Source organism: Halichoerus grypus, chromosome 9, assembly GCF_964656455.1.
Source record: "Halichoerus grypus chromosome 9, mHalGry1.hap1.1, whole genome shotgun sequence".
Lineage (NCBI taxonomy): Eukaryota > Metazoa > Chordata > Mammalia > Carnivora > Phocidae > Halichoerus > Halichoerus grypus.
The window spans coordinates 61,523,580-61,549,023 of NC_135720.1; the positions used below are offsets into that span (position 1 = coordinate 61,523,580).

Consider the following 25,444-nt stretch of genomic DNA (forward strand, 5'->3'; position numbering starts at 1 on the left):
ACACCAGTCTCTGTGTGTGATCACTAATTTGTGCAGACATGCTTTTTTTATAATTGAGGAAGAAGAGAAATATTTATCTGGGGCTAAGAGCTACTAACTCGGGGAAGACAAGAATAATGGAGGGGATAGCATCAATTTCCTGCCTGACCCATCCAAGTGTGAGCATCTGATTCTAGAGGTTCCAGAGGGAAAGGTCGGAAGGTGACAGAACTGTCTTATGAGAGATTTACAGTGATTCTTAGAGGGCTTACAAGACAGAAGCTGCTGGAATGTCTTCATGAGAGTCTTTGTCTAACTCTTGGCACAAGTGAAATTCTGAGTTGGGAAAAAGACTTTCTCTCTGGTGTTTCCCTCCACTCAGGGCTGGTAGCTTTGGGGGCAGCTGCACCTGAGGAAGAAAGGAGGGCGACTGTCAGCCCTTTGTGAAGCAGTTCTGTGGGTGGAGACACCAGAATGGAGAACAACAGAAAGAAGATTTAGTCATGTGGGAAAACATGGGATTGTGAGCACATGTGAGGCTTCCGTGCCATTAATCTATACCACATGCTGTCATTGGGTCAGTCTTCCTCAAAGAACCCCTTCATTCTTAGAAAAAAAAAATTGTTGTTGTTGTTGTTGTTTTATATATTTCTGTACTATAAGATAAAGAAAACATTCTAATCACAACCTTCCAAAATGTGGCCTCAACTAATTCCCATTAATTTTCTATAAGACTCCGCTATAATCAGTGTTCCCCAAATATGTTTGCTATTCTCTTTCCTCCTAGTTCCTTACCTTTGATTAAAGTATATCATTTCCTGAACTTGGTATATAGCCTCCCACATCCTCTCCTGCCCTTCTAAATAGAAACCAGGTCAAGTACCATCAGTTCCATAAACCCTTCACAGCCTTCAACAAATCAAGCAGTGGATCTACTGCTTCTCCAAAACTATGGCATCAATTGTCCATATTCAGATATTATGCATTGCAAACTGAAAAATAAATGGTTGAGACTTCATAGACTATATACTGTTTGGGAAGATCTTTTCTTCTGTTGCTTATTTTATATTTGGCCTTTGTACTTTATTTTAGTCTGGCTTTCTCATTTAGAAAGTAAGTTTCCTGATGACAGGGTCTATGCTGTTTTTTTTTTTTTTTTTTTTTTTTAAAGATTTTATTTATTTATTTGAGAGAGAGAGAATGAGAGACAGAGAGCACGAGAGGGAAGAGGGTCAGAGGGAGAAGCAGACCCCCCGCCGAGCAGGGAGCCCGATGTGGGACTCGATCCCGGGACTCCAGGATCACGACCTGAGCCGAAGGCAGTTGCTTAACCAACTGAGCCACCCAGGCGCCCGGGTCTGTGCTGTTTTCATCCTTGCATCTTCCACAGTGCTGAGCATAGAGAGGGCCTCCATAAATATTTTTGGTGCATAGATTAATTCATTTATCCAGCATGGTATTGAGGAAAAAAAATAAAAGGAATATCTGGGGTGACAACTGCACCACATTTTGAGATGTTACTCTATTCTGTCCAGAAAAATCTCTTCATTTCTAATCTTATGTTTCTAGTCATTGAGGTAAAGTCAAATAAGCAGGCCACAGTCCACTAGCATTTAATAGCAAAAATTTCCCACCCCACAAACAAAATTATCAAAGAGAGAAAATGCTCATGGTCACTTCTTCATCAGGTTTACCAACAGTGAATACTTGTAATATATGTAAGGTAGAATCTATCTAAACAAAGCATCATCTTCTTTTTACTATCCATTACGAATAATTTTAAAGAGATTTAATAACACAGAATTGCCAGGAAACTTAAGCTCTAAATAAGCTCTTTATACTTATCTTTAAAATGTACTTTTATGTACTAAAATAAAGACTCCTCTCTCCAAGTTCGTTGATTAGTCAACTCAACCGCACTGGCAGAAAGACCAAAATGTTTTGCTTGGTCTTCCACCTCCTTATTCATGAAGAATCAAAATTATAGTTATCACATTAAAATCATCAGCTGCTTAAGACTCCCATTTATATAATAGTCAAAGATTATTAAGAACTGATGGTTATTAAACATGAAATTACAGGATCTGTATTTTATTTTAATAGTCTCTCATGTGCATCAAAAAGCATTGCTTTCTCTTCTTGTATGAAACCCTCCGTCTTTTATTGTTTAGTAATACATTAACGTTATAAATACTTACGTCATAAAATGTGCAATAGGAAAAAAAGTCTCTTTGTTTATCATTAGCATGAGAAATCAGTCCCATGTTCAATTCAACACATTTCAAGACAAAAAGAAACCACCGATCTCCAACCTCCAGTGCAAGAGAAACTAAGCAGGAAGAGTGGCCTCCGATGGTTTTTAAAACAATATAGAAAACTGGACGGATGGGGAGGGAAAGCAACGAGTTGATTCACATGACCAGGGTGAAAAGAAAAACAAACATTATAGTTGCAAAAACATATATTCCATAACAAGTTCTTAAGACTCCCAGGTGCAACATCAGCATCGCTGGAGTCTCGATTTTTATTGTAATCTTGTGGCTTTTTATTTGTAACTTATATGAAAAGAATCATATTGATTGGGGCAGATTTAACTCAGTAAAACCTATTCTACTGAGATTGTCTGTGCTAGGTGATTTTATCAAGTTCTCTTTTGGTTTCATTTTCTTCCTCATCCCTATTCCCAGGGGAGGCTGCAGCCCAGCTTGCAGAGCAAATTGCCCTAAATTGAGTTCTTTCTCTGGAGTAGACAGGGCTGCCTTTGGCTCCTCGGCTTGAAAACTTTATGCATTCTTTTTTCCTTCTTCCTTAACAATCCCCTTCCCTTTTTCCAATTAAAATGGAGAAGTTTGCACCGGTACCTGCTCCCAATTAAATGAATACTGTATTATCAGCCGTACTCTCGGATCTTCTTTACCCTCCCTTCATTAGCCTTATTCCTCTGAGGCTGCCTGGCTGTCTGCCAGGGACTTATGGCAAGAATTCAAAATCTTGCACACTTTATCCCCTCCAAATCATTCTTGAATATAAGCAGTCTGCTCCTTAGGCCCAGCATGAGAAATCCAAGAACGTGTTCAAAATGGATAGGGGGTGGGGAGGGAGAGAAGAGAAAAATGATTTATTTAAAAGGCAAAAAGCCTATGCAAAGAAAGACAAGCTAAGAGAGGTTAAGCTTCCCAGTTAATTGACCTTAGTTTCTTTCTTAAAAGCATGAATAGGAAGAACAACAAATGACAGTTCGAGGGCCTTGCTTTATTTCTGAGTGCCTTCGTGCCTACAGGAAGTACATCATCATCTTCACACCTCAGGCATGCCGGCTCCCCAACACTCAGATTACGCACCGTGACCAAAATAGCCAACCTTGGAAGCTTAGGCAACTGTTTTTTTAATAAAGATCAACATGGAATTTTCCAACAAATGTGAGTGCTGTGGGGCCATTGCATCAGCCATTCTCAACTGACACTCGGAATCAGTAAGTGTGCGTCAAGCTGTCATGAATGATGACCCAGGTGTCAGGCCACAGAAACAAACAGGCATTCTGTTTGCTTCCACTGCTTTCAGAAACTGCAAATTCCATTTACAGAGTCTTTGAACACATTTTAGCAGAATATGTGATCAAATCCAAATTCTCATACATACCGTCTGTGTGAGCTTGGGCAAGTTATTTAACTTCTCTGAGTCTCATGGTCTTCATTTCTAAAACAGGGATGATAACTGTATCTAGCACCAAATGCTAGATAAGGTAAGGAGAACATGGAAACTACTTAGCACAATTCCTGGCACATGGTACATAGCTAGTGTAAACTCTTATTATTATTGCTACTAATACTGATATTAAGCAAAAATATACCATATGATCTGACAGAACTTTTGGAGCCTTTCCCAGATTGTGGCAAGGGCTAAGGACAATTGGTAGATGATTTTTAATTTTACAAAATGAAATAAATGTGCTATTGGACTCTCAGAAACTGACCCTCATTTGGCACAGACCCCAACACAGCTATGACATCCACTAAGGTCGTTATAAGAAAAACCTTACATTTGGTGGTAATTATATCAAATTCTTCAAGCACCTTAGAAAATGTGTAGTCATTCTTGACTTTTTCTAAGGACAATACATGATTGAACACTTTAAAACAGACATCACTAAAGTCAATTTGACTCAGTTCTGAGAATTAACATAGAATTTAATTTATCTCTTAGTGAGAAACTCTGAAGGCATGCTATAGTGCCACAGTTTACCACTTTAAAACCAAATTACTAAATCTTAATAATCTAATTACTAACATAATTACTAAATCTTTTTAAGTGGTTATATTGATGAAAAGACAAAGAAAATTTATACTTATGAAAGGGGATAAATATTATAAACACATTTGCACTGACCATTTTTATCTCCCACAACAGAAAAAACTCTTTTCTCTGCACGGCTGCAAGAATATTGCCTGATCTCAGACAACATCCCAGAGTAGTTGGGAGTTGTCTGAGAAACCCAAGGCAGCAGACTATGCTTTCAATACAGAAAGGGACTTTATAAATAACATTTTTTTTGATTCATCAAATCCAAGTCCAATTTCACATAGCATTTTGTACAACTATTAGGAATGCAAATATTGGAATCAGAGAGCTGAAGTTATATTCCAGCTTTACCCTTTGCTTGCTGGATGCAACCTCTAGAAAGTTACATTAACTTCTCAGATTCTCAACTCCTCAAATATAAAACAGGGCTAATAACACATGGGATGTCATTGCAAGAATTACATTTCAAATGTTTAACTTGAGCCATAAGAAGCTCTCTACTTTTATCATCATCATCATCACTATGATTACTGTCAAGTTGTTCCTTTTTTTTTTTTTAACTTTTTAAAGGTTAGTTCTTAAAATAGGGAAAGAACGTGAAATATGAAGAAAGTGGTTTTGAAATATGTCATCAAATGCTCCTGGAATTGCATTGAACCCAGTAGAATTAACACACACTCACTGGTTCAGATCATGCATATTTGAGGAAAATTAATTGGAATGGTTTTTAGAGATGATGGTGTTAAGGCATGAATTGTGAAATCTACTACATCCAGTAAGTTATCTAAATTGTTACTTAACAAAAAGACATAATCACATGCACTAGCACATAAGATATAAACAAGGTTACAGAGCAAAGGCAGAGTCAGGACTTAAGCTCAGGTCTGCCAACTGGAGGTAAAGGTCTCTCAGGTGATATTTATATTCATAATTCAGAGATGTCATGTTACCTGGTTACATGAGGGGATAAAAAACTCAAAAAGAGAGTATGACATTTTCCATTGTTGTACTATCACAGGCATTTTTATATTACAAAATTAATTTAAAAAAAAATTTACTCTAAACCAGAAGTGTCACAGGTATATTCCCTGAAACCAGCCCTCCTGTTATAAATCCTGTCTTGGTGAATGGCACTACCATCCACCCATGCCAGAAATTTGAGAACCATACTGATATTTTCCCCTTCAATAAGTCACTTGTACTAACAATTTTATTTCCATAACACTGACCAAAGCTGAATCTTCCTTCAATCTCTGCTCATACTGCCTTAATTCAGGGCCTCATTGGCTCATGCCTAAACTCCCAACTACTCTCCTTGAGCCCAGCTTTCCTACTCACTCCTCATTCCATATTCCACTTTCTACTCCTCTACATTCTCATTAAATGACCTTCCTAAACAATCTCATTGTGCTACTCCCCAACTTGAAACCTTCAATCTCACGTCAGATGCTCCTCAACCACGACCCTGTATGCCTGTCTCTCCCCACTCTCATCCTCAGTCAATGCCCACTCACTCATTCCCCATGCCTTCTGCGTCAGCAATTTTCGTCTTCATCTTTGCTTACCATTCTTTAGCTTGTGCTGTACTTCCAGTCTGCAATGCCATTATTTTTTCCACTCAGCCTAAATATTTGTTTAGTGTTTGAAAAGAAACTAAATGTAAACTCTATATAGACCTATTAGATGAAGGTTGTGTCAGTTACTGAGACAAGTGTGTTAAAATCTCTTTTGATTGTGGGTTTATTGATCTCCCATATAGTTCTACCCATTTATGCTATACATATGTATATAATATATATATATATTAAAGATTTTATTTATTTATTTGAGAGAGAGAGAGAGCGAGGAAGAACAGAGGAGGAGCAGAGAGGAAGCAGAGGGGTAGGGAGAGAGACAAGCAGACTCCATGCTGAGGGCAGAGCCCAACACAGGGCTCAATCCCAGAACCCCGAGACCATGACCTGAGCCAAAACCAAAAATTGGACACTTGACCAACTGAGCCACCCAGGCATCCCTATGCTTTATATATTTTTAATAATATTATTAGGTATATGTAATTTTTAAATATACAAACATATATATGTTCCACTTAACTTTATATTAGTTTAAAATCTATTTTGTATAATAATGGCACAGTTACAGCTTTCTTCTGATTACCATTGATTTGGGATAATTTTTCCATCCTTTTACTTTCATCTTTGTTGTGCCTTTATGTTTTAAGTATGAATCTTTAGATAGCATACAACTGGGATTTTAAAAATCCAGTCTGACCATTTCTATCTTTTAGTTGCAGAGTTCACTCTGTTTTCATTAATCGGGATTACTGACCTATTTGAATTTATTTCACTTAATTCATGCACCTGAGACTGACCTGTTTAATCTTCCTTCTCTTTCTTTTTTATTTCTCTATCTCCTGAATTCCTTCCAGAAGCATTTCCTGAGCAACTACAATATTGAAAGCATTATTCCAGGCATTGTAGATCAGACCTGAAGAGGAGAGACAAAACCCTTGCTCTCAAGGAGATTACATTCTAGTGGGAGAGGACAAACAATGGATAAGTAAACAATTGAATAGTACTTTAAATAGATGTTAATGGTGATATAAAATAAAATATATTTTATTCTTACTGTCTTTATTCTTTTCAAAAAATCAGTTTTTCTTCCCAGGCTACAAAAGTAGCTTTGTAATGGGTCTCTCCTCCTATTTCTCCTCTTCTGATACATCTGCTTCACTGGTGTTCTTATAATTCAAATATTATGAGCTTCAGACCCTCAGCATCTCCCTGTTGACTATTTCACTGAACAAAAATACCTTAGCCTGACATTCAAAGTCCTCTACAAAATGGCTCAGCCTGTTTTCTAGCTTTTTCTTCCATATATCCTTATATATCCTCTATTCTACTCTCCAGCTAAATGAATTAGTTAATTTCTATTACCAAACATATCTAGTTATTTTTTTTCCTGACTCTTACTCTACTTTCTCATCTCCTCCATTGGATTCTCTCTCCTTTCCACTATTCATCAAAGCATAATCTGAAATGTTACTTTCCCAAAACACCCTTCATGATTCTATATATTTGTGTGCTCTCCCTCTTCTGAATTCTATAGCACTATTTTTTACGTTTTTAAAGGGTACTATCCTATTTTTTCTCACTTACTATAAGGTAAACTTCTTAATGGTAGGATTTTTTCTTACTCATTTTGATTTTTAAACAGTGCTAAGTACACTGTCCTGAATGTAACACATGAGCAGTAAATAACTCTTTTTCTTTCAAATTTTTATTTAAATTCCAGTTAGTTAACATACAATGCACTATTAATATCAGGGGTAGAATTTAGTGATTCATCATTTACATAGAATGCCCAGTGCTCATCATAACAAGTGCCCTCCTTAATACCCGTCACCATCCAACCCACCCCCCCCCATGAGCAATTGCACTAATTTTAGGTATTTACCCAAAGAATACAAAAATACTGATTTGAAGGGACACATGCACCCTGACGTTTATAGCAGCATTATCAACAATAGCCAAATTATGGAAAGAACCCAAATGTCCATCAACTGATGAATGTATAAAGAATATTCCACATAATGGAATATTATTACTCAGCCATAAAAGAGTAGTAAATAACTCTTGAATTAAATTAACAATTGTGTGTAAGCTTGGCTACTACCTTATACTATCTTTATCCTAACAGGCAAAAAATGTCAATAAATGGCCAACATATAAAAAACTGTTGCCTCATTCTGGAGAAAATTGTTTTGATAAGTAAACACCTCAAATGATTAAACACCTTCAGTTAAATTGTAAAAATTAACTAGGCAATAGAAATATATTGAAATATATCCATATTTACTTAGTTCAAGTGATGAGTAAAAGTATATCTTGCTTGCTGGGAGTGGGGGATGTAGGAAGGGAGAAGGGGAAAAGCCTGAAGAGTAATTACTTTAGATATGACATATTAAGAGTTCCTTGAAAATGTGGACACATTATTAACAGACTCATTCAACATTTTTCAGTAAACATGCATGGAGTACCTACTACATGCAAAGCAAGCACTGTGCTAAGCCCAGGGAGTACAAAGATGAGTAAGATTTAATATTTGCCTTCAAGTAGCTGGAGCTTAGTGAGAAAAAAGATAAATAAACAGATAGAGGAAAATGAAGTAAGTATTACAACAGAAAGATCTACAAAGTAAAACTGGAGGGAGAACTCAGGCAGGAGGCTCTGTAAAGGTTTCAGGTGAATTAGCTCTTCTACTGAGAAAACAGCAGGAAACCTGGAAAAAGCAGGCCTTTATACTTTCATAGTATTTATGCCCTTTTTAACTTGCAGATATTATAGTGATAAATTGATATTTTAAATAGTATTAATGTCACACTATGGAGGTATCACTATCTTTTGCATGAACTGCTTTAAGGTATCTTATAAACTTTTGATTAAGCATCACAGTGGATGCATGCATTTATTTATTCATCATCCTTACAAAACCACACTAAACTAAATGTGAAAGAATTTTAAAACTTATTAAGCTCATTAAGATAAAAAAAATAGGAGAGGGCGCCTGGGTGGCTCAGCTGGTTAAGCAACTGCCTTCGGCTCAGGTCATGATCCTGGAGTCCCGGGATCGAGTCCCGCATCGGGCTCCCTGCTCGGCAGGGAGTCTGCTTCTCCCTCTGACCCTCCTCCCTCTCATGCTCTCTGTCTCTCATTCTCTCTCTCTCAAATAAATAAATAAAATCTTAAAAAAAAAAAAAAATAGGAGAGGAAAAGATATTAGATAAGTAATATCAAAAACATTTCTGAAATGTAGGAAGACGGATGAATAGTGAAAACTCAATAATTGGCTCAAAATTCACAAATCTATGTCTGAAATGATCATCTGAATCCCTACAAATTAAAAAAGATAAAACCTAATCTTCTCCTCAGCAGGCATAATCATTTTATATACCCAAAATAACCCATCCCGAAGCAAAAAAATAACCATTTGCTCAATATTCACATGGTACAGATATATACAACAATTCCAAAATCAATCTCCAGAAGCATCGGAAGTTCTAAACTGTTGATGCAACCACTAGCTTAACTAGCAAATATTTCAAAGTTCTGGGTTTCTCTTGAGAGGATACTACCCTGCCTCAAGAGCAGAGAGAAGGAATTCCTAATATGTTACCTTCTTAAAAACTGGATGAAAGAGATGCTAATATGCAATGGGAAAGTTTCCTATATATATTCATATATTTTATGGTCTATCATTTGTTAATATTTAAACTAATTGATAACATACTGAATTTTGTTTTTTCTCACTGACGTAAACCTCTTGGATTTAACTCAGAGTCATATCCATCAAAGCCTTTCTGGGGCCAAAAAATGAGCCTGTACACGTAAGACAATTCCAAGAAAGATATTTTCTAATCTTAACCAAACATTGCCCTTCCCTCCTCAGCTTGAAACTACAGGGTAAGTTAATTCCAATACAAGAACCATGACAAAATAATTTTAGAAGACCCCTGACAACAGTAAAATTGGTCTCATTATCTCAGTGTACTCACACATTTCGTGCACAGGCTCAGGACATAAGGAGTCAAAACCACCTCTGATGCTTCCTGACAGATTGAAGATGAACCAGATTCCACAGGGGTGCACACGACAAGGACATCTAGAAGTCAAACAACAAAAAATTAACATCTCCAGTTTCTGTCTGTGCAGATACAGGAGCAACTCTGAGATTTTTAAACTCTGAGTGTACCATCAAGAGAATCAAGTCCATTTTTTTTGTTATGCTCTGTTATATTTCAAGATTTCATCAAAAATAGCATCATACTCTGACACCAGATCTTCTATGTCAAAAACTTACTCCTCAGTTTTCATTTCAAGAGGGATAGAATTTCACATAGGATGTTGGCTTTTCATGAAGATTTATAATGTTATAAATCTTGAATGTTATAATTAAACTTTAACTCATTCACAGAAAGAACATCTTAAAATGTCTAGTAGTATGGTTAAGAAGCAAGCTTTGAGGAGCTGGTAGCAGTTGGAGTCAAGTTTCTTACAAATAAAAATGGGGTAATACTAGCACCTACTTCATGATGAAGATGTAGATTAAACTTAAGCATAGTATCTGACATATGATGTTTAAAAAAATAGAGATTTATTATTTTAATTATTAGTCCCCAATCACACAGAAAACAAGCTACAGTTTTATGGGGGTTTGGGGTTTTTCTGTTTTGTTTTATTTTACTTTTTAAAATTTGTCTTGTGTTGTTTTATTTTGTATTGCTTTTTCTTTGGTTTCATCCTTTTCTTGTTCTTTTTGTTTGTTTCTTCTTCATTTTTTTCTTCTCCTTTTTCTTTTTCCTTTTTTAAATTTTTCTCTTAATTTATTATTTTATTTTATTATTATTTTTTCATTATTTTTTCTGTGAAAAGCCATGGTTTAAAAGAGTAACTAGCATATATGCCACAGCTCCAGCCAGCCCGCAAAGGTCACCAAGTACACAGTCTGCATAGGGGACATTATACACAAGACCCCTCCTCCAATTTCAGAAGTAGCCATTTTGCCTAATCCATAGAAACAAACACAGAAAGTCAAGCAAAATGGAGGCACAAAGGAATATGTTCCAAATGAAAGAACAAGAGAAAAACTCAGAAAAAGAACTAAATGAAACAAAGATAAGCAATATGCCTGATAAAGTTCTTAAAGTAATGATTGTAAAGATACTCACTGAAGAAAAGAATGGAAGAACTCATTGAGACCTTCAATAAGGAGATAGAAAATACTAGAACCAATCAAAGTTGAAGAATACAATAACTGAAATAAAAAACACACTAGAGAGAATCAACTAGAGAGAATCACACTAGAGAGAATCAACACTAGAATAGAGGATGCAGAAGAACATATCAATGTTCTGGAAGACTGGGTAATGGAAAGTACACAAGCTGAACAGCAAAGAGAAAAGAATTTTTAAAAATGAGGATTGATTAAGACATCTTTTGAACATTAGGTGAACAAACATTCGCATTAAAGGGGTCCCAGAAGAAGAAGAGAGATAGAGAATGTAGAAAACTTATTTGAAGAAATAATAACTGAAAACTTCCTAACCTAGGGAGGGAAGGGAGTAGCATGATATATTCAATGTGATGAAAGAAAAAAAACTACAACCAAGAGTACTCTACCAAGTAAGGTTATCATTCAGATTTGAAGGAGATATAAAGTTTCCAAGACAAGCAAAAGATAAAGGAGTTTATCACCACTAAACCAGAATTACAAGAAATGTTAAAGGGACTTCAAGTGGAAAAGAAATGGTTATAATTAGACATAAGAAAAATATGAATAAAAAGATGTAAACTATGAGAACATATACATAAAATGTGGAGAAGTGGGTATAAAAAGAAGAGAAGGAGGAAAAGAAAAACTTATTTTTATTTGTTTTTTTCTTGTTGTTTCTTGTTTGTTTTTAGAATGTGTTTGAACTTAAGGGACTGTCAAATTAATATGAACTGCTATTTATTTATGATGTTATATATGAATCTTGTGGTAACCACAAACCCAAAATCTATATGGATACACAAAAAATAAAGAGAAAGAAATCCAAACAAAACACTATAGACACTCATTAATCACAAAGAAAGAGAGCAAAAGAAGAAACAGAGAGGATCTACAAGCACAACCAGAAAACAAGTTTTCAAAATGGCAATAAGTACATACCTATCCATAATAACATTAAATGTAAGTGGCCTAAATGCTCCAATCAAAAGACACAGAGTAGAAGAATGGAGGAAAAAAAAAAAAAAAAAGAACTAAGACCCATCTATATGCTGACTAAGTTCAAACTTGAAAAACCCACAGCAAATCATCCTCAATGGTAAAAAACTAAGAGACTCCCCTCTAAGGACCAGGAACAAGACAAGGATGTCCATTCTTACCACTTTTGTTCAACATAGTACTAGAAGTCCTAACCACAGTGATCAGACAAGAAAAAAAAATAAGAGGCACCATATTGGTAAAGAAGTTAAACTCCCACCATTTGCAGATGATGTGATACTACACACAGAAAAGCCTAAAGAGTCCACCAAAAAACTACTAGAAGTAATAAACAAATTCAGTAAAGTGGCAGGATACAAAATTAATACCCAGTAGTCTTTATATATAATAACAACAAAGTTGCAGAAAGAGACATGTAGGAAGTAATCCACTTACAATTGCACCTAAAATAATAAAATATCTAGGAATAAACTTAACCAAGGAGGTGAAAGACCTGTACTCTGAAAACTCTAAAACATTAGTGAAAGAAATTGAAGATGACACAAACAAGTGGAAAGATATTCCATGTTCATTGTTTGGAACAATTAATATTGTCAAAATGTCTGTATTACCCAAAGCAATCTACAGATTCAGTGCAATCCCTATCAAAAAACCAGTGGCATTTTTTATAAAACTAGAACAATACTAAAATTGTATGGTACAACAAAAGACCCCAAATAGCCAAAACAATCTTGAGAAAGAATAAAGCTGAAGGCATAACAATCTGATATCAAGATATACTACAAAGCTATAGTAACCAAAACAGTATGGTACTGACACAAAAACAATGCATAGGTCAATGTGATAAGGAAAATAGGGTATGTATTGGTACACACACACACACACACACACACACACACACACACGCAGGAATATTATATAGCCAGAAAAAAGGATGAGCTTGTGACATTTGAGACAACATGGATGGATCTAGAAAGTATTATGCTATGCTATAGATCAGACTGAGAAAGACAAAACCATATAATTACACTCATAAATGGAATCTAAAAAAACAGAATAAACAAAAAGCAAAATCACAACTATAAAAAAGAGAGAGCAAATTGATGCTTGTCAGAAGGGAGGGGGATTGGGCATTGGGCAAAATGTGTGAAGGGTAATGGGAAATACAGGTCTCCAGTTATGGAATAACTAAGTCACAGGAATAAAAAGCAGAGCATAAGGAATACAGTCAATATTGTAATAGCGATTTAATGGGTTATATGTTAGCTATACTTGTGAACATAGCATAATGCATAAACTTGTCAAATCACTATGTTGTACACCTGAAACTAATGTAACATTGTATGTCAACTATATTCACATAAAAACATTTTTTGAAGGAATATAATAACAGAAAAAAATGATCATCTTAATTGATGCAGGAAAATGGTTTTATGAAATCTAATACTCTTTCATGATAAATACATTCAACAAACTGAGAAGAAAATTTCATGTTAAATAAACATTTTAAAGGGCATTTATGAACAACTCATGGCCAAAATTATACTCAATAATGAAAGACCAAAAATTTTCCCCTTAAGGTCGACAAGATGATAATGCCCACTTTCACCATTTGTATTCAATACTGCACTGGATGCTCTAGCCATAGTAATTAGGCATGAAAAAAAAATCTGTCCAAATTAGGAAAAAAGGAACAAAATTATTTTTATTCACAGATAAAACTTGGCTGTAGGTTGTAAAACTCCTCTGTGCCCATGCCTGCAACCAGCCTTTAGCAAGACTAAATGTCACGCAAGTCACATTTAAACTTTCAGTAACCCTGCTTTGGATGAGAGGGAAAGGATAATAAAATATATCTTTGATTGCTCTCTACTGCTTATGATGCTGAAACTTCCATCTCATTGTACATTTAAAAATAAAAGTAAGGCTAGGCCTAATACAAGGTCAACTCTAACTTTTTCAAGAATGCAAAATAAGAGCTAACTTCCTCACTTCCCAGAAGCCATGATTCTTTCTATTTTAATAGCTTCATTCAAGGTATAGAAACCAGCGGTCAGTTGTCAATCTTCCCATAAGACATCAAGCACCCTTGATACTTGGATGCCTGCTGGAAGAGTCCCTAGAGCTCCATTTTGGTGACTGTTTTTATCTACCCAAATAGTTTATTACAAGAGAGAAACCCATTTATGCATCTCCCTCTATGGTGGCAGGGAGAGGAGGAAAATTTATATGAGTGTGAGAGTGTGTGTGTGTGTGTGTGTGTGTAAGTCATGTATAACTTGTATAGGTGCTGAGTACTATATATGTATATATTACCCAGGCAATTTATAATTTTCTCAGCAACCTTGAATGAAGGTATTATTGTGTTTGCCTTATAAAATAGAAACTGGGGATTCAAAATAACTTGCTAAATGCACAGAACACACAGAGGACTATACTAGTATTTGGATCCATACCATGTGACTATAAATCCTGTATTGTTTCCATTCTACCACACTCTACCAATGTGGCCACTACTTTAAAAAAAAAAGAAAAAAGAAAGAAAGAAAAAGCAGTTATATCGAGTTTAAGATAAAGGAACAGTTAACAGCTTTTTAAAACCTGGATCTATGAAATAAATTAATTATGCATCATTTCTTAAGAAATTCCTTTAATCTGCTAATCAAAACATATGTAATATGAACCCATTTTCCACTATATTTGAAACACATTTTATTCATGTTAAACAGGAGGCATGTTTTATCCCCTGCTCCTTTCCTTGATATAAGAGATGATCACATATAGGTACTGTATAGATACTGTTCTCAGCACAGCTACAAAAGGCAATTAAACTGAGCTTAGTAATTTTACAGTTTTGTTTCCAGCCTCAAAAGGAATAAGGCTACATGTGTAACCCCCCTTTTATGGGATCTTACTGAGATCAGAAAGGAATTATTCATTGATTAAGGCACAATAAATCTCCCACACACTAAGACTAATTTATTGAGCTATAAACTGTGGTGCAATCACTGTTGTGCTATTGTTCATTCACACACAAGAAGAAAATTATAGATACCACTTAGAAAAAAATACTGACACCAAGGAATATTTTGTGTTTATATTAGATTAAGAGCTACTGAACATTCACCCATACAATACCAACACTAAACACAAACACACATACACACACTTTATCAGTAATGTTCTCATTTTATTCAATGATGATTTTGTTTAAGAAAACTAATAAACATTCTGAAAAAAAACAGTCTGAAAATACAGGGCATCTGATGTTAAGAACAAATCTATGCTTTACACTTAGAGTAAAGTCAAATCATAAAAGAAACACATTGTATGTGTTACTCTGCAGCAAGTGAGTACAAGGCTAAAATGGGTAACATGCATTTAAAATTTCTTACTATAGGTATAGTATGTGCAACTGTAGAATCATCATTACTGAGTAACTATCCAAACTATTATGGGTGCATTGTATACTACAACTCTGAAAAATAATAAGACAAAAATTATGCTCTTTTGATAGACCTTGGAGCTAAAAGGGAAAACAAACTCACAGAATTGAAATAGATGAATGTAATTGCATATGCAGACATATTTGACACCTCACATAAACATAAATTCTTTCCTTTAGATTTCATCATGTATTTACTGAACCCACAGCCAGGTATGGGGGAGAAACAGAGGTGAATGGGAGAGATGTCTGAATCCATGTCTAATGGGTCTTAATGCATAAATCTTTAAGGGCATATATGTACACCAAAAAGGCAGAGATGAACAAGCCTAAAGAGTGATGAGGGAGGTGCTGAGGATTTAGTAGTGACCCATTAGCCCTCAGTATACAGTGATACCCACTAAACTAATAATAATAACTCCTATATTTTCATACCTCAGCTTCACTGAGGTACAAAAGTCATACATTTCATCTCTAGTCATAATTCTGGATCTTTCATCTCAGAGACCCACTCAGTATACTGCAGCCATCCAAATAACCCAGTGTGGAAAGAGGGCAATTAGTGCCTAACTTTGTCTGATCAGCCACTTCTGACCTTCCTGATAACATCCTTGCACACCCAAAAGCAGGATTTCTACTCCTGTTTAGTACCTAGATTTTTCTTATTGCTCAGGGACTCTGCGAATAACACAAAGGGAGTCTACATTTCCCAGCCTTCCCTGCAGTTAGAGGGGCCATGTAACTGAGTTATGGCCAGTGGAATGTGAAAGGAAGTGATGGATGTAGGCCACCTTAATCTCTACCAGAACAGGCTGCACAAGGCACCACACTCTCTTTTTCTATCTACTGCCTGTGGGACAGCAAGGTGAGCTTGTACCTACATGTTGAAGATGGTAGCATTATTATAGCAGGGGAAGTTTCTGAATCCTTGAATAACTATATGATACAAAACTTTCTGTATTTCTTTCATCACGGACTAAGAACAAAGAATTTCCCCTTCAGTCCTTGGTCACTTCAAAATAGTCTAGCAACCAGATTCTTGAAAGATGAATAACCAATACAGGTATCCCCACTTTTTGAAAGTTCACATTATACCACTTTGCTTTTCTGAAATACCTACATCTAAGTACCTGTTTTTGCTAATCAAAAGGAATTCAAAGGGGATTTTCACTTTTATGAAAAAAGGTGAAAATCAAAAATAGTGTGAAGTGTTTGTGTTGCAGCAAGCAGTTACAGAGGTAGTGTGCACCCTCAGCAGCAAGAGTGGTCCCCCTACCAAGCTCCTTCCCTAGAAACTAAACTCAGCATCTTAGCATCAAGCTACTATAGCTTGAACTATGTCTGTGAGCATCTGTTCTTTGTCTCAATTTATTTTGTGTATCCATTAGCAAGATGTGTCCTAAGGTTATCAGAAAAGGCTGACAGGTTATTTTTTGGGTCTCGGAGTGCTCAAAAAATTTTCATATAAATTAATGGTAATTATTTCTTTACACCATTTTGGCTTATAAAAGTTTTCATAGGAACACTACTTTCACGTAGCAAGGAAACCTACATCATGTTATGCTTGTCTGTAAGGAACTAAGAAAAGAACTGAGGGTAGAAAGAAGACATAACGGATTGGTCAAAGAAAAGTAAGTTGAAAGCTAGCACTCTTTTTTTGAAGCAGAATTGTTCTTTTCTAAACCCATATTATTGCTTATGTAATTCTACACCACCCCCACCCCCATGACATCACTATCAACCCCACCCCCACCCCCTGTCCTAGTTCCTGGACTGTCCTACACTGTTTTTGCAATTTATGTCTTTCCAGACCCAACTCTTAAATTGTCTGCATAGGAAATCTTATCCAGGTAACACCCTTATCCTTTGATCACTTCTCTGCATCCCCTGGCATCTACACATACTCCATTAGAGTGAGACCACTATTTGTCACATATTGGATTTCCCCGTGAGTGCCTCAAAAGCAGGAATCACTATTTTTGGCATCACTATACCTAGTCCAGAACTGTGCCGACAGTATATACTTATAAATATTTGTTAAATCCATTCTTAATAACTGATTTATTACTATTTGATAAAGTTTTTGTTTCAAACTTTTATTTTTGTCTTTCCAATAAGATTTCAAGCTGCTTGAAATCAGAGCTACATTATGTACTTTTTTCCCCTCATAAGCCTACTTTTGTGTCATGTATTAAGTAGATAACTAAATAAACTATTAAACCATAATGTGGATTCCACTTTATATGTTTTTCCAAATGCTCAGAGAATAGTTAGAAAATTAAAGCTATTTAGGAAAAAAAAGAAAAATGTGTATATTCTGTAGTTATTTTTGACCTTCCCTCTAATTCTGAGATATTTTCCCAGGGCATTGGTAGAAAAAAAATGTCAGAAATTTTCAGGAATAGGTACTGAGAGAGTACTCCTGAAAATGTCCTATTATTTCACATAGAAAATTAAAATAAACAACAGGCATTCTTTCCATTTCTAATAGGTTTGTAGTTAACCTCCTACCAGAAAGTTATCACCCTATAAAAAGTATATTTCCCATTACTTCTAATACTAGTCATTTTTCCTTATATTATCCCATATTTGCTTACCATATAAGCATTACCCTTCATTGGTAAGATTATCCCTATTATGAGAAAAAATGTACCTGAAGCTACTTTAGTGTATGCTTCTTAAGATCATCTATTTCATTCATTAATTCTTTACTGCCTTATCTGCCTTCTGATTTTAATTTGGATTCCTATATAGATATGTCCATAGGAAAAGGCTATTCATGGATAGATCGGTATTCCAGTACATATAATGGCATCTTGTTCATTTACCCTAATAAATTTACATTCTAGGAAATTCATTAATAACTATGAAATTTGTTAAATGTGTACTTCTGCACAAAGACTGAGCCACTGGCTGCATGATGACAATGTTGATCATGGTCAACTGGACAAGGTAATACAGCCCAACGGAGAGCATCATGTTGGCCATCCAAAGTTCCTCTTGGGATATCCACCCTATTGTATACTTTATATCTCTTAAGCACCTGATAATCTACTCATTTCAGGTCTTATCTTCTGAAGAATTAGTTTCACTAGATAGCATTTAAGATTCCCCTTGATCTTCAGAATCCATGGCTCTAAGCTAAAGGTACCTCCAACAGAGACTATATTTTATTCCTGTTTGTATCTCTATTATGGACTGAATATGTGTATTCCCCTAAAATTCATATGTTGAGAACCTAATCCCAAATGTTATGGTGTGAGGAGATAGGGCTTTTGGGAAATGATTAGGTCATGAGGGTAGAACCCTCATGTATGGGATTAGTGCCATTATAAAAGGAACCCCAGAGAGCTCTCTTCCCCCTTCCATCATGTAAAGACACAACAAGAAGATAGACATCTATAAATCAGAAATGATTATATGACACCAAATCTGCCAGCACCTTGATATTGGACCTCCCAGACTCCAAAACTGTGAGAAATAAATTTCTGTTGTATATAAGCCACCCAGTATATGGTATTTTTGTGATAGCTACCCAAATAGACTAAGACAATCCCTACTGTCCAACATAGTTCTAGACAAAGTAGGTAACCAATATGAACATGTTGGATTGCTTATTGATTTACTGTTTTAAATTTATTGTTTCCCCTTTATCTTAATTAGTTACGGAGGGTTATGGAGATTAGAGGTGGTGGGAAAGGAGAAATGTGCTCAACAGAAGAACTATGATGTGTCAGGCATTGAGGTGAGTACTGCACCCTAACAACCATGAAAGTGGGTGTTATTTTATTTCCATTTTAAAGGTGAAGAATTTATAGTTCAGAGCAATTATTTGCTCAGTATGACAATGGTAGTAATACAAACATAATTGGTAGCGTTTGAATTCCAGAGATTTTCTGCTTACCCTTCTACCAGTGTCTGCACATTTTAACACCAGTACATTACAGAATTCCTGTACAAAATAAACACAGTAAATATTAACAAGATTAATGTCTCTACTGTTGTTCTCTGAGCTAACAGGAACTATAACAAGTGGTGACTATGTGGGACTTTATGATTTCTCTTATTTCTTCCCACCCACCCTTTATATTTCCCCTAAAACTTTGAGGCAGCTGTTTAGGAGGCCTACCGCAGAAGTTTTTTTTTTTTTAAACTGTATCTATCTTACCTACTTAAAAGAGGCAAACTGTATCCCTTTGTTTACTCTGAATTAGGAAAAGATAAATTTGAAAAAAAAAAAAAAAAGACTTAGAAAGATGGCGGAGGAGTAGTGGACCCTATTTCAACTGGTTCCCGGAATTGAGCTGGATATCTACTAGACCACTCTGAGCACCCACAAAACCAGCCTGAGATGTAAGAAGATCTGGATCTCTACAAACAGAATATCGCAGGCAGTTGGTTTTGAGGTACGAAGCAGGGAGCCGTGATTCTGCGGGCAGATATCGGAGGATAAACGGCAGCGGGAGGGTGCCTGGCCGTGGGGATCCTACACCACCGGTAAGCAACAGCCTCGCGCGCTGTGGACGGGGCACAGACTTGCAGACCGGTAGCAGCGGGGAAAGGACTTTAGGGCAGCCCCCGGGGTGGAAACCCGGATTGGTGGGGTCACATGGGTGAACTGGGAGCGGCTGATGGTTTTAGAAGCACAAAGGGCAGAGACGTGCCCTGACCTGGAGGCAGGACTGGGGGGTGCTGCGGAGGGGCGCACAACCCAGGCCGCTGCAGTTTATAGCAGCACTGACAGAAATGGAGACAGTGTGGCCTGGAGAGCTCCCTGAAGAACAGACTGCGATCTCTCTGCTCTGAGGCAGAGAGTTGGAAACAGTCTCTTCTGCTCTGACTCACGGAAGAGACATGGAAAGCCTCCAGGGAAAGCCGCCAGAGAACAAAAGCCCCAAAAACTGATTCCCGCTGAGCCCATCCCTCACCATTGGGGGCAGGGCAACTCCGCCCAAACAGGGTTGCCTGAGTAACAGCACGGCAGGCCCCCACCCAGAAGACAGGCTGGGAAAACAAGAGGCCAGCAACCCTAAGGTCCCAAGAAAACGGGTCCATCTTGCTTGGGTTCTGGTCAATAATTTGGACTCTATACATTCCCTCAAACACCCATCAACAGAATGACTAGGAGGAGGAGGCCCCAAAACAGAAAAGATTCAGAGATTATGACTTATGCTGCAGATTTACAAATGGATGCAGATAGAACCAAGATGTCGGAGATGGAATTCAGGCTAGCCATTGTGAAGACAATGGCTAGAATGGAGAAATCGATTAATGGCAACATAGAGTCTCTAAGGGCAGAAACGAAAGGTGAATTGGCAGAACTTAAAAATGCTATCAATGAGATCCAATCCAATCCAGATAATCTAACAGCTAGGGTAACTGAGGCAGAAGAGCGAAAAAGCGACCTGGAAGACAATATAATAGATAAAAAGGGAAAAGAGGAGGCCAGGGAAAAATAACTCAGAATCCAAGAAAATAGAATCAGAGAAATAAGTGACACCATGAAGTGTTCCAATGTCAGAATAATTGGAATCCCAGAGGGAGTGGAAAGAGAGAGAGGACTAGAAGATATATTTGAGCAAATTGTAGCTGAGAACTTCCCTAATCTGGGGAATGAAACAAACATTCACGTCCTAGAGGCAGAGAGGACCCCTCCCAAGATCAAGGAAAACAGGCCAACACCCCGGCATGTAATAGTAAAACTTGCAAATCTTAGGACCAAGGAAACCATCTTAAGGGCAGTTAGGGGGAAGAGATTCCTTACGTACAGAGGGAGGAACATCAGAATAACATCAGACCTATCCACAGAGACCTGGCAAGCCAGAAAAGCCTGGCGAGACATACTCAGGGTACTAAATGAGAAGAACATGCAGCCAAGAATACTTTATCTGGCAAGGCTTTCATTTAGAATGGATGGAGAGATGCAGACCTTCCACGACTGGCAGAAACTGAAAGAATATGTGACCACTAAGCTGGCCCTGCAAGAAATATTAAGGGGGGTTCTATAAAAGGAGAAAGACCCCAAGAGTGATATACAACAAAATTTACAGGGACAATCTATAAAAACGTCTTCACAGGCAACATGATGACAATTAATTCATATCTTTCAATAATCACTCTCAACGTGAACGGCCTAAACGCTCCCATAAAATGGCACAGGGTTGCAGATTGGATAAAAAGACAGGACCCATCCATATCCTGTCTACAAGAGACTCATTTTGAACCTAAAGATACATCCAGACTGAAAGTGAAGGGATGCAGATCCATCTTCCATGCCAGAGGACCTCAAAAGAAAGCTGGGGTAGCAATTCTTATATCAGACAAATTAGATTTTAAACTAAAGTCTGTAATAAGAGACACAGAGGACACTATATCATTCTTAAAGGGTCTATCCCACAAGAATATCTAACAATGGTAAATATCTATGCCCCCAACATGGGAGCAGCCATCTACATAAGCCAACTGTTAACCAAAATAAAGAGTCATATTGATAACAATACGTTAATTGTAGGAGACCTCAATACTCCATTTTCAGCAATGGACAGATCATCTAAGCAGAAAATCAACAAGGAAACAAGAGCTTTGAATGATACACTGGACCAGATGGACCTCATAGATATTTACAGATCATTCCACCCTAAAACAACAGAATACTCATTCTTCTCGAGCACACATGGAACTTTCTCCAGAATAGACCACATACTGGGTCACAAATCAGGTCTCAACCAATACCAAAAGATTGAGATTATTCCCTGCATATTCTCAGACTAAAATGCTCTAAAACTGGAACTCAATCACAAGAAAAAATTTGGCAGAAATTCAAACACTTGGAAGCTAAAGACCACTCTGCTCAAGAATGTTTGGGTCAACCAAGAAATCAAAGAAGAACTTAAACAATTCATGGAAATCAATGAGAATGAAAACACATCGGTCCAAAACCTATGGGATACTGCAAAGGCAGTCCTAAAGGGGAAACACATAGCCATCCAAGCCTCACTCAAAAAAATAGAAAAATCCCGAATTCACCAACTAACTCTACACCTTAAAGAACTAGAGAAAAAGCAACAAACGATGCCTAAGCCATGCATTAGAAGAGAAATAATTAAAATTAGAGCAGAAATCAATGAATTAGAAACCAGAAACACAGTAGATCAGATCAACGAAACTAGAAGTTGGTTCCTTGAAAGAATTAATAAGATCGATATACCACTGGCCAGACTTATCCAAAAGAAAAGAGAAAGGACCCAAATTAATAAAATTATGAATGAAAGGGGAGAGATCACAACTAACACCAAGGAAATAGAAACAATGATTAGAAATTATTATCAACAACTATATGCCAATAAACTGAGCAATCTGGATGAAATGGAGGCCTTCCTGGAAACCTATAAGCTGCCAAGACTGAAACAGGAAGAAATGGACAACCTGAATAGGCCAATAACCAGTAACGAGATTGAAGCAGTGATCAAAAACCTCCCAAAAAACAAGAGTCCAGGGCCTGATGGATTCCCTGGGGAAGAAATAATACCTATTCTACTGAAGCTGTTTCAAAAAATAGAAACAGAAGGAAAACTTCCAAATACATTCTATGAGGCCAGCATTACCTTAATCCCCAAACCAGGCAAAGATCCCATCAAAAAGGAGAATTTCAGACTGATATCCCTGATGAAAATGGATTCCAAAATTCTCAACAAAATCCTAGCTAATAGGATCCAACAATACATTAAAAGGATCATCCACCACGACCAAGTGGGATTTATCCCCGGGATGCAAGGGTGGTTCAACATTCGCAAATCAGTATGATAGAACACATTAATAAGAGGAGGGAGAAGAACCATATGGTCCTCTCAATTGATGCAGAAAAAGCATTTGACAAAATACAACATCCTTTCCTGATTAAAACTCTTCAGAGTATAGGGATAGAGGGAACATTCCTCAAGTTCATAAAATCCATCTATGAAAAACCCACAGCAAATATCATCCTCAATGGGGAAAAGCTGAGAGACTTTCCCTTAAGATCAGGAACACGTCAAGGATGCCCACTCTCGCCACTATTGTTCAACATAGTACTAGATCCTAGCAACAGCAATCAGCCAACAAAAAGAAATAAAAGGTATTCAAATTGGCAAGGAAGAAGTCAAACTCTCTCTTTTCACAGACGATATGATACTTTATGTGGAAACCCCAAAAGACTCCACCCCCAAATTACTAGAACTCATCCAGCAATTCAGTAATGTGGCAGGATACAAAATCAATGCACAGAAATCAGTTGCTTTCTTATACACTAACAACGCAACTGTAGAAAGAGAAATTAGAGAAATGATTCCATTTACAATAGCACCAAAAACCATAAGATACCTCAGAATAAACCTAATCAAAGAGGTAAAGGATCTATACTCTAGGAACTACAAAGCACTCATGAAAGAAATTGAAGAAGGCGCAAAAAGATGGAAAAATATTCCATGCTCATGGATCGGAAGAATAAACATTGTTAAAATGTCTATGCTACCCAGAGCAATCTACACCTTCAATGCCATCCCGATCAAAATTCCAATGACATTTTTCAAAGTGCTGGAACAAACAATCCTAAAATTTGTATGGTATCAGAAAAGACCCCAAATCGCCAAGGAGATGTTGAAAAAGAAAAACAAAGCTGGGGGCATCACGTTCCCCGATTTCAAGCTATATTACAAAGCAGTGATCACCAAGACAGCATGGTACTGGCACAAAAACAGACATATAGACCAATGGAACAGAACAGAGAACCCAGATATGGACCCTCAACTCTATGGTCAAATAATCTTTGACAAAGCAGGAAAAAACATGCAATGGAAAAAAGACAGTCTCTTCAATAAATGGTGCTAGGAAAATTGGACCATTCTCTAACTCCATTCACAAAGACAAACTCAAAGTGGATGAAAGACTTCAATGTGAGACAGGAATCCATCAAAATCCTAGAGGAGAACATAGGCAGTAACCTCTCTGACATCGCCCACAGCAACTTCTTTCAAGATACATCTCCAAAAGCTAGTGAAACAAAAGCAAAAATGAACTTTTGGGACTTCATCAAGATAAAAAGCTTCTGCATAGCAAAGGAAACAGTCAACAAAACAAAGAGGCAACCCACAGAATGGGAGAAGATATTTGCAAATGACACTACAGATAAAGGGCTGGTATCCAAGATCTATAAAGAACTTCTCAAACTCCACACCCAAAAAACAAATAATCAAGTCAAAAAGTGGGCAGAAGATATGAAAAGACACTTCTCTGAAGAAGACATACAAATGGCTAACAGACACATGAAAAAATGTTCATCATCATTAGCCATCAGGGAAATCCAAATCAAAACCACATTGAGATACCACCTTACACCAGTTAGAATGGCAAAAATTGACAAGGCAAGAAACAACCAATGTTGGAGAGGTTGTGGAGAAAGGGGAACCCTCTTACACTGTTGGTGGGAATGCAAGTTGGTACAGCCACTTTGGAAAACAGTGTGGAGGTGCCTCAAAAAATTAAAAATAGAGATACCCTATGACCCAGCAATTGCACTACTGGGTATTTGCCCCAAAGACATAGATGTAGGGAAAAGAAGGGCCATATGCACCCCAATGTTCATAGCAGCAATGTCCACAATAGCCAAACTGTGGAAAGAGCTGAGATGCCCTTCAACAGATGAATGGATAAAGAAGATGTGGTCCATATATACAATGGAATACTCAGCCATCAGTAAGGATGAATACCCAACTTTTACATCAACATGGATGGGACTGGAGGAGATTATGCTAAGTCAAATAAGTCAAGCAGAGAAAGTCAATTATCATATGGTTTCACTTATTTGTGGAACATAAGGAATAACATGGAGGACATTAGGAGAAGGAAGGGAAAAATTGGGGGGGGGGAATTGGAGGGAGAGATGAACCATGAGAGACTATGGACTCTGAGAAACAAACA

General features: G+C 36.9%; 1 protein-coding gene across 6 annotated transcripts in view; it reads right to left on the minus strand.

Annotated features, from left to right (window-relative positions):
* LOC118528227 (uncharacterized) overlaps positions 1 to 25,444 on the minus strand; it is a 938,723-nt gene that overhangs the window by 617,818 nt on the left and 295,461 nt on the right. For all 6 annotated transcript variants that reach the window (XM_078054967.1, XM_078054970.1, XM_078054965.1 and 3 more), the window contains one exon: positions 9,833 to 9,939. In XM_078054967.1, coding sequence (XP_077911093.1) covers positions 9,833 to 9,939 — 107 coding nt within the window. The remainder of the gene's footprint in view (positions 1 to 9,832; positions 9,940 to 25,444) is intronic.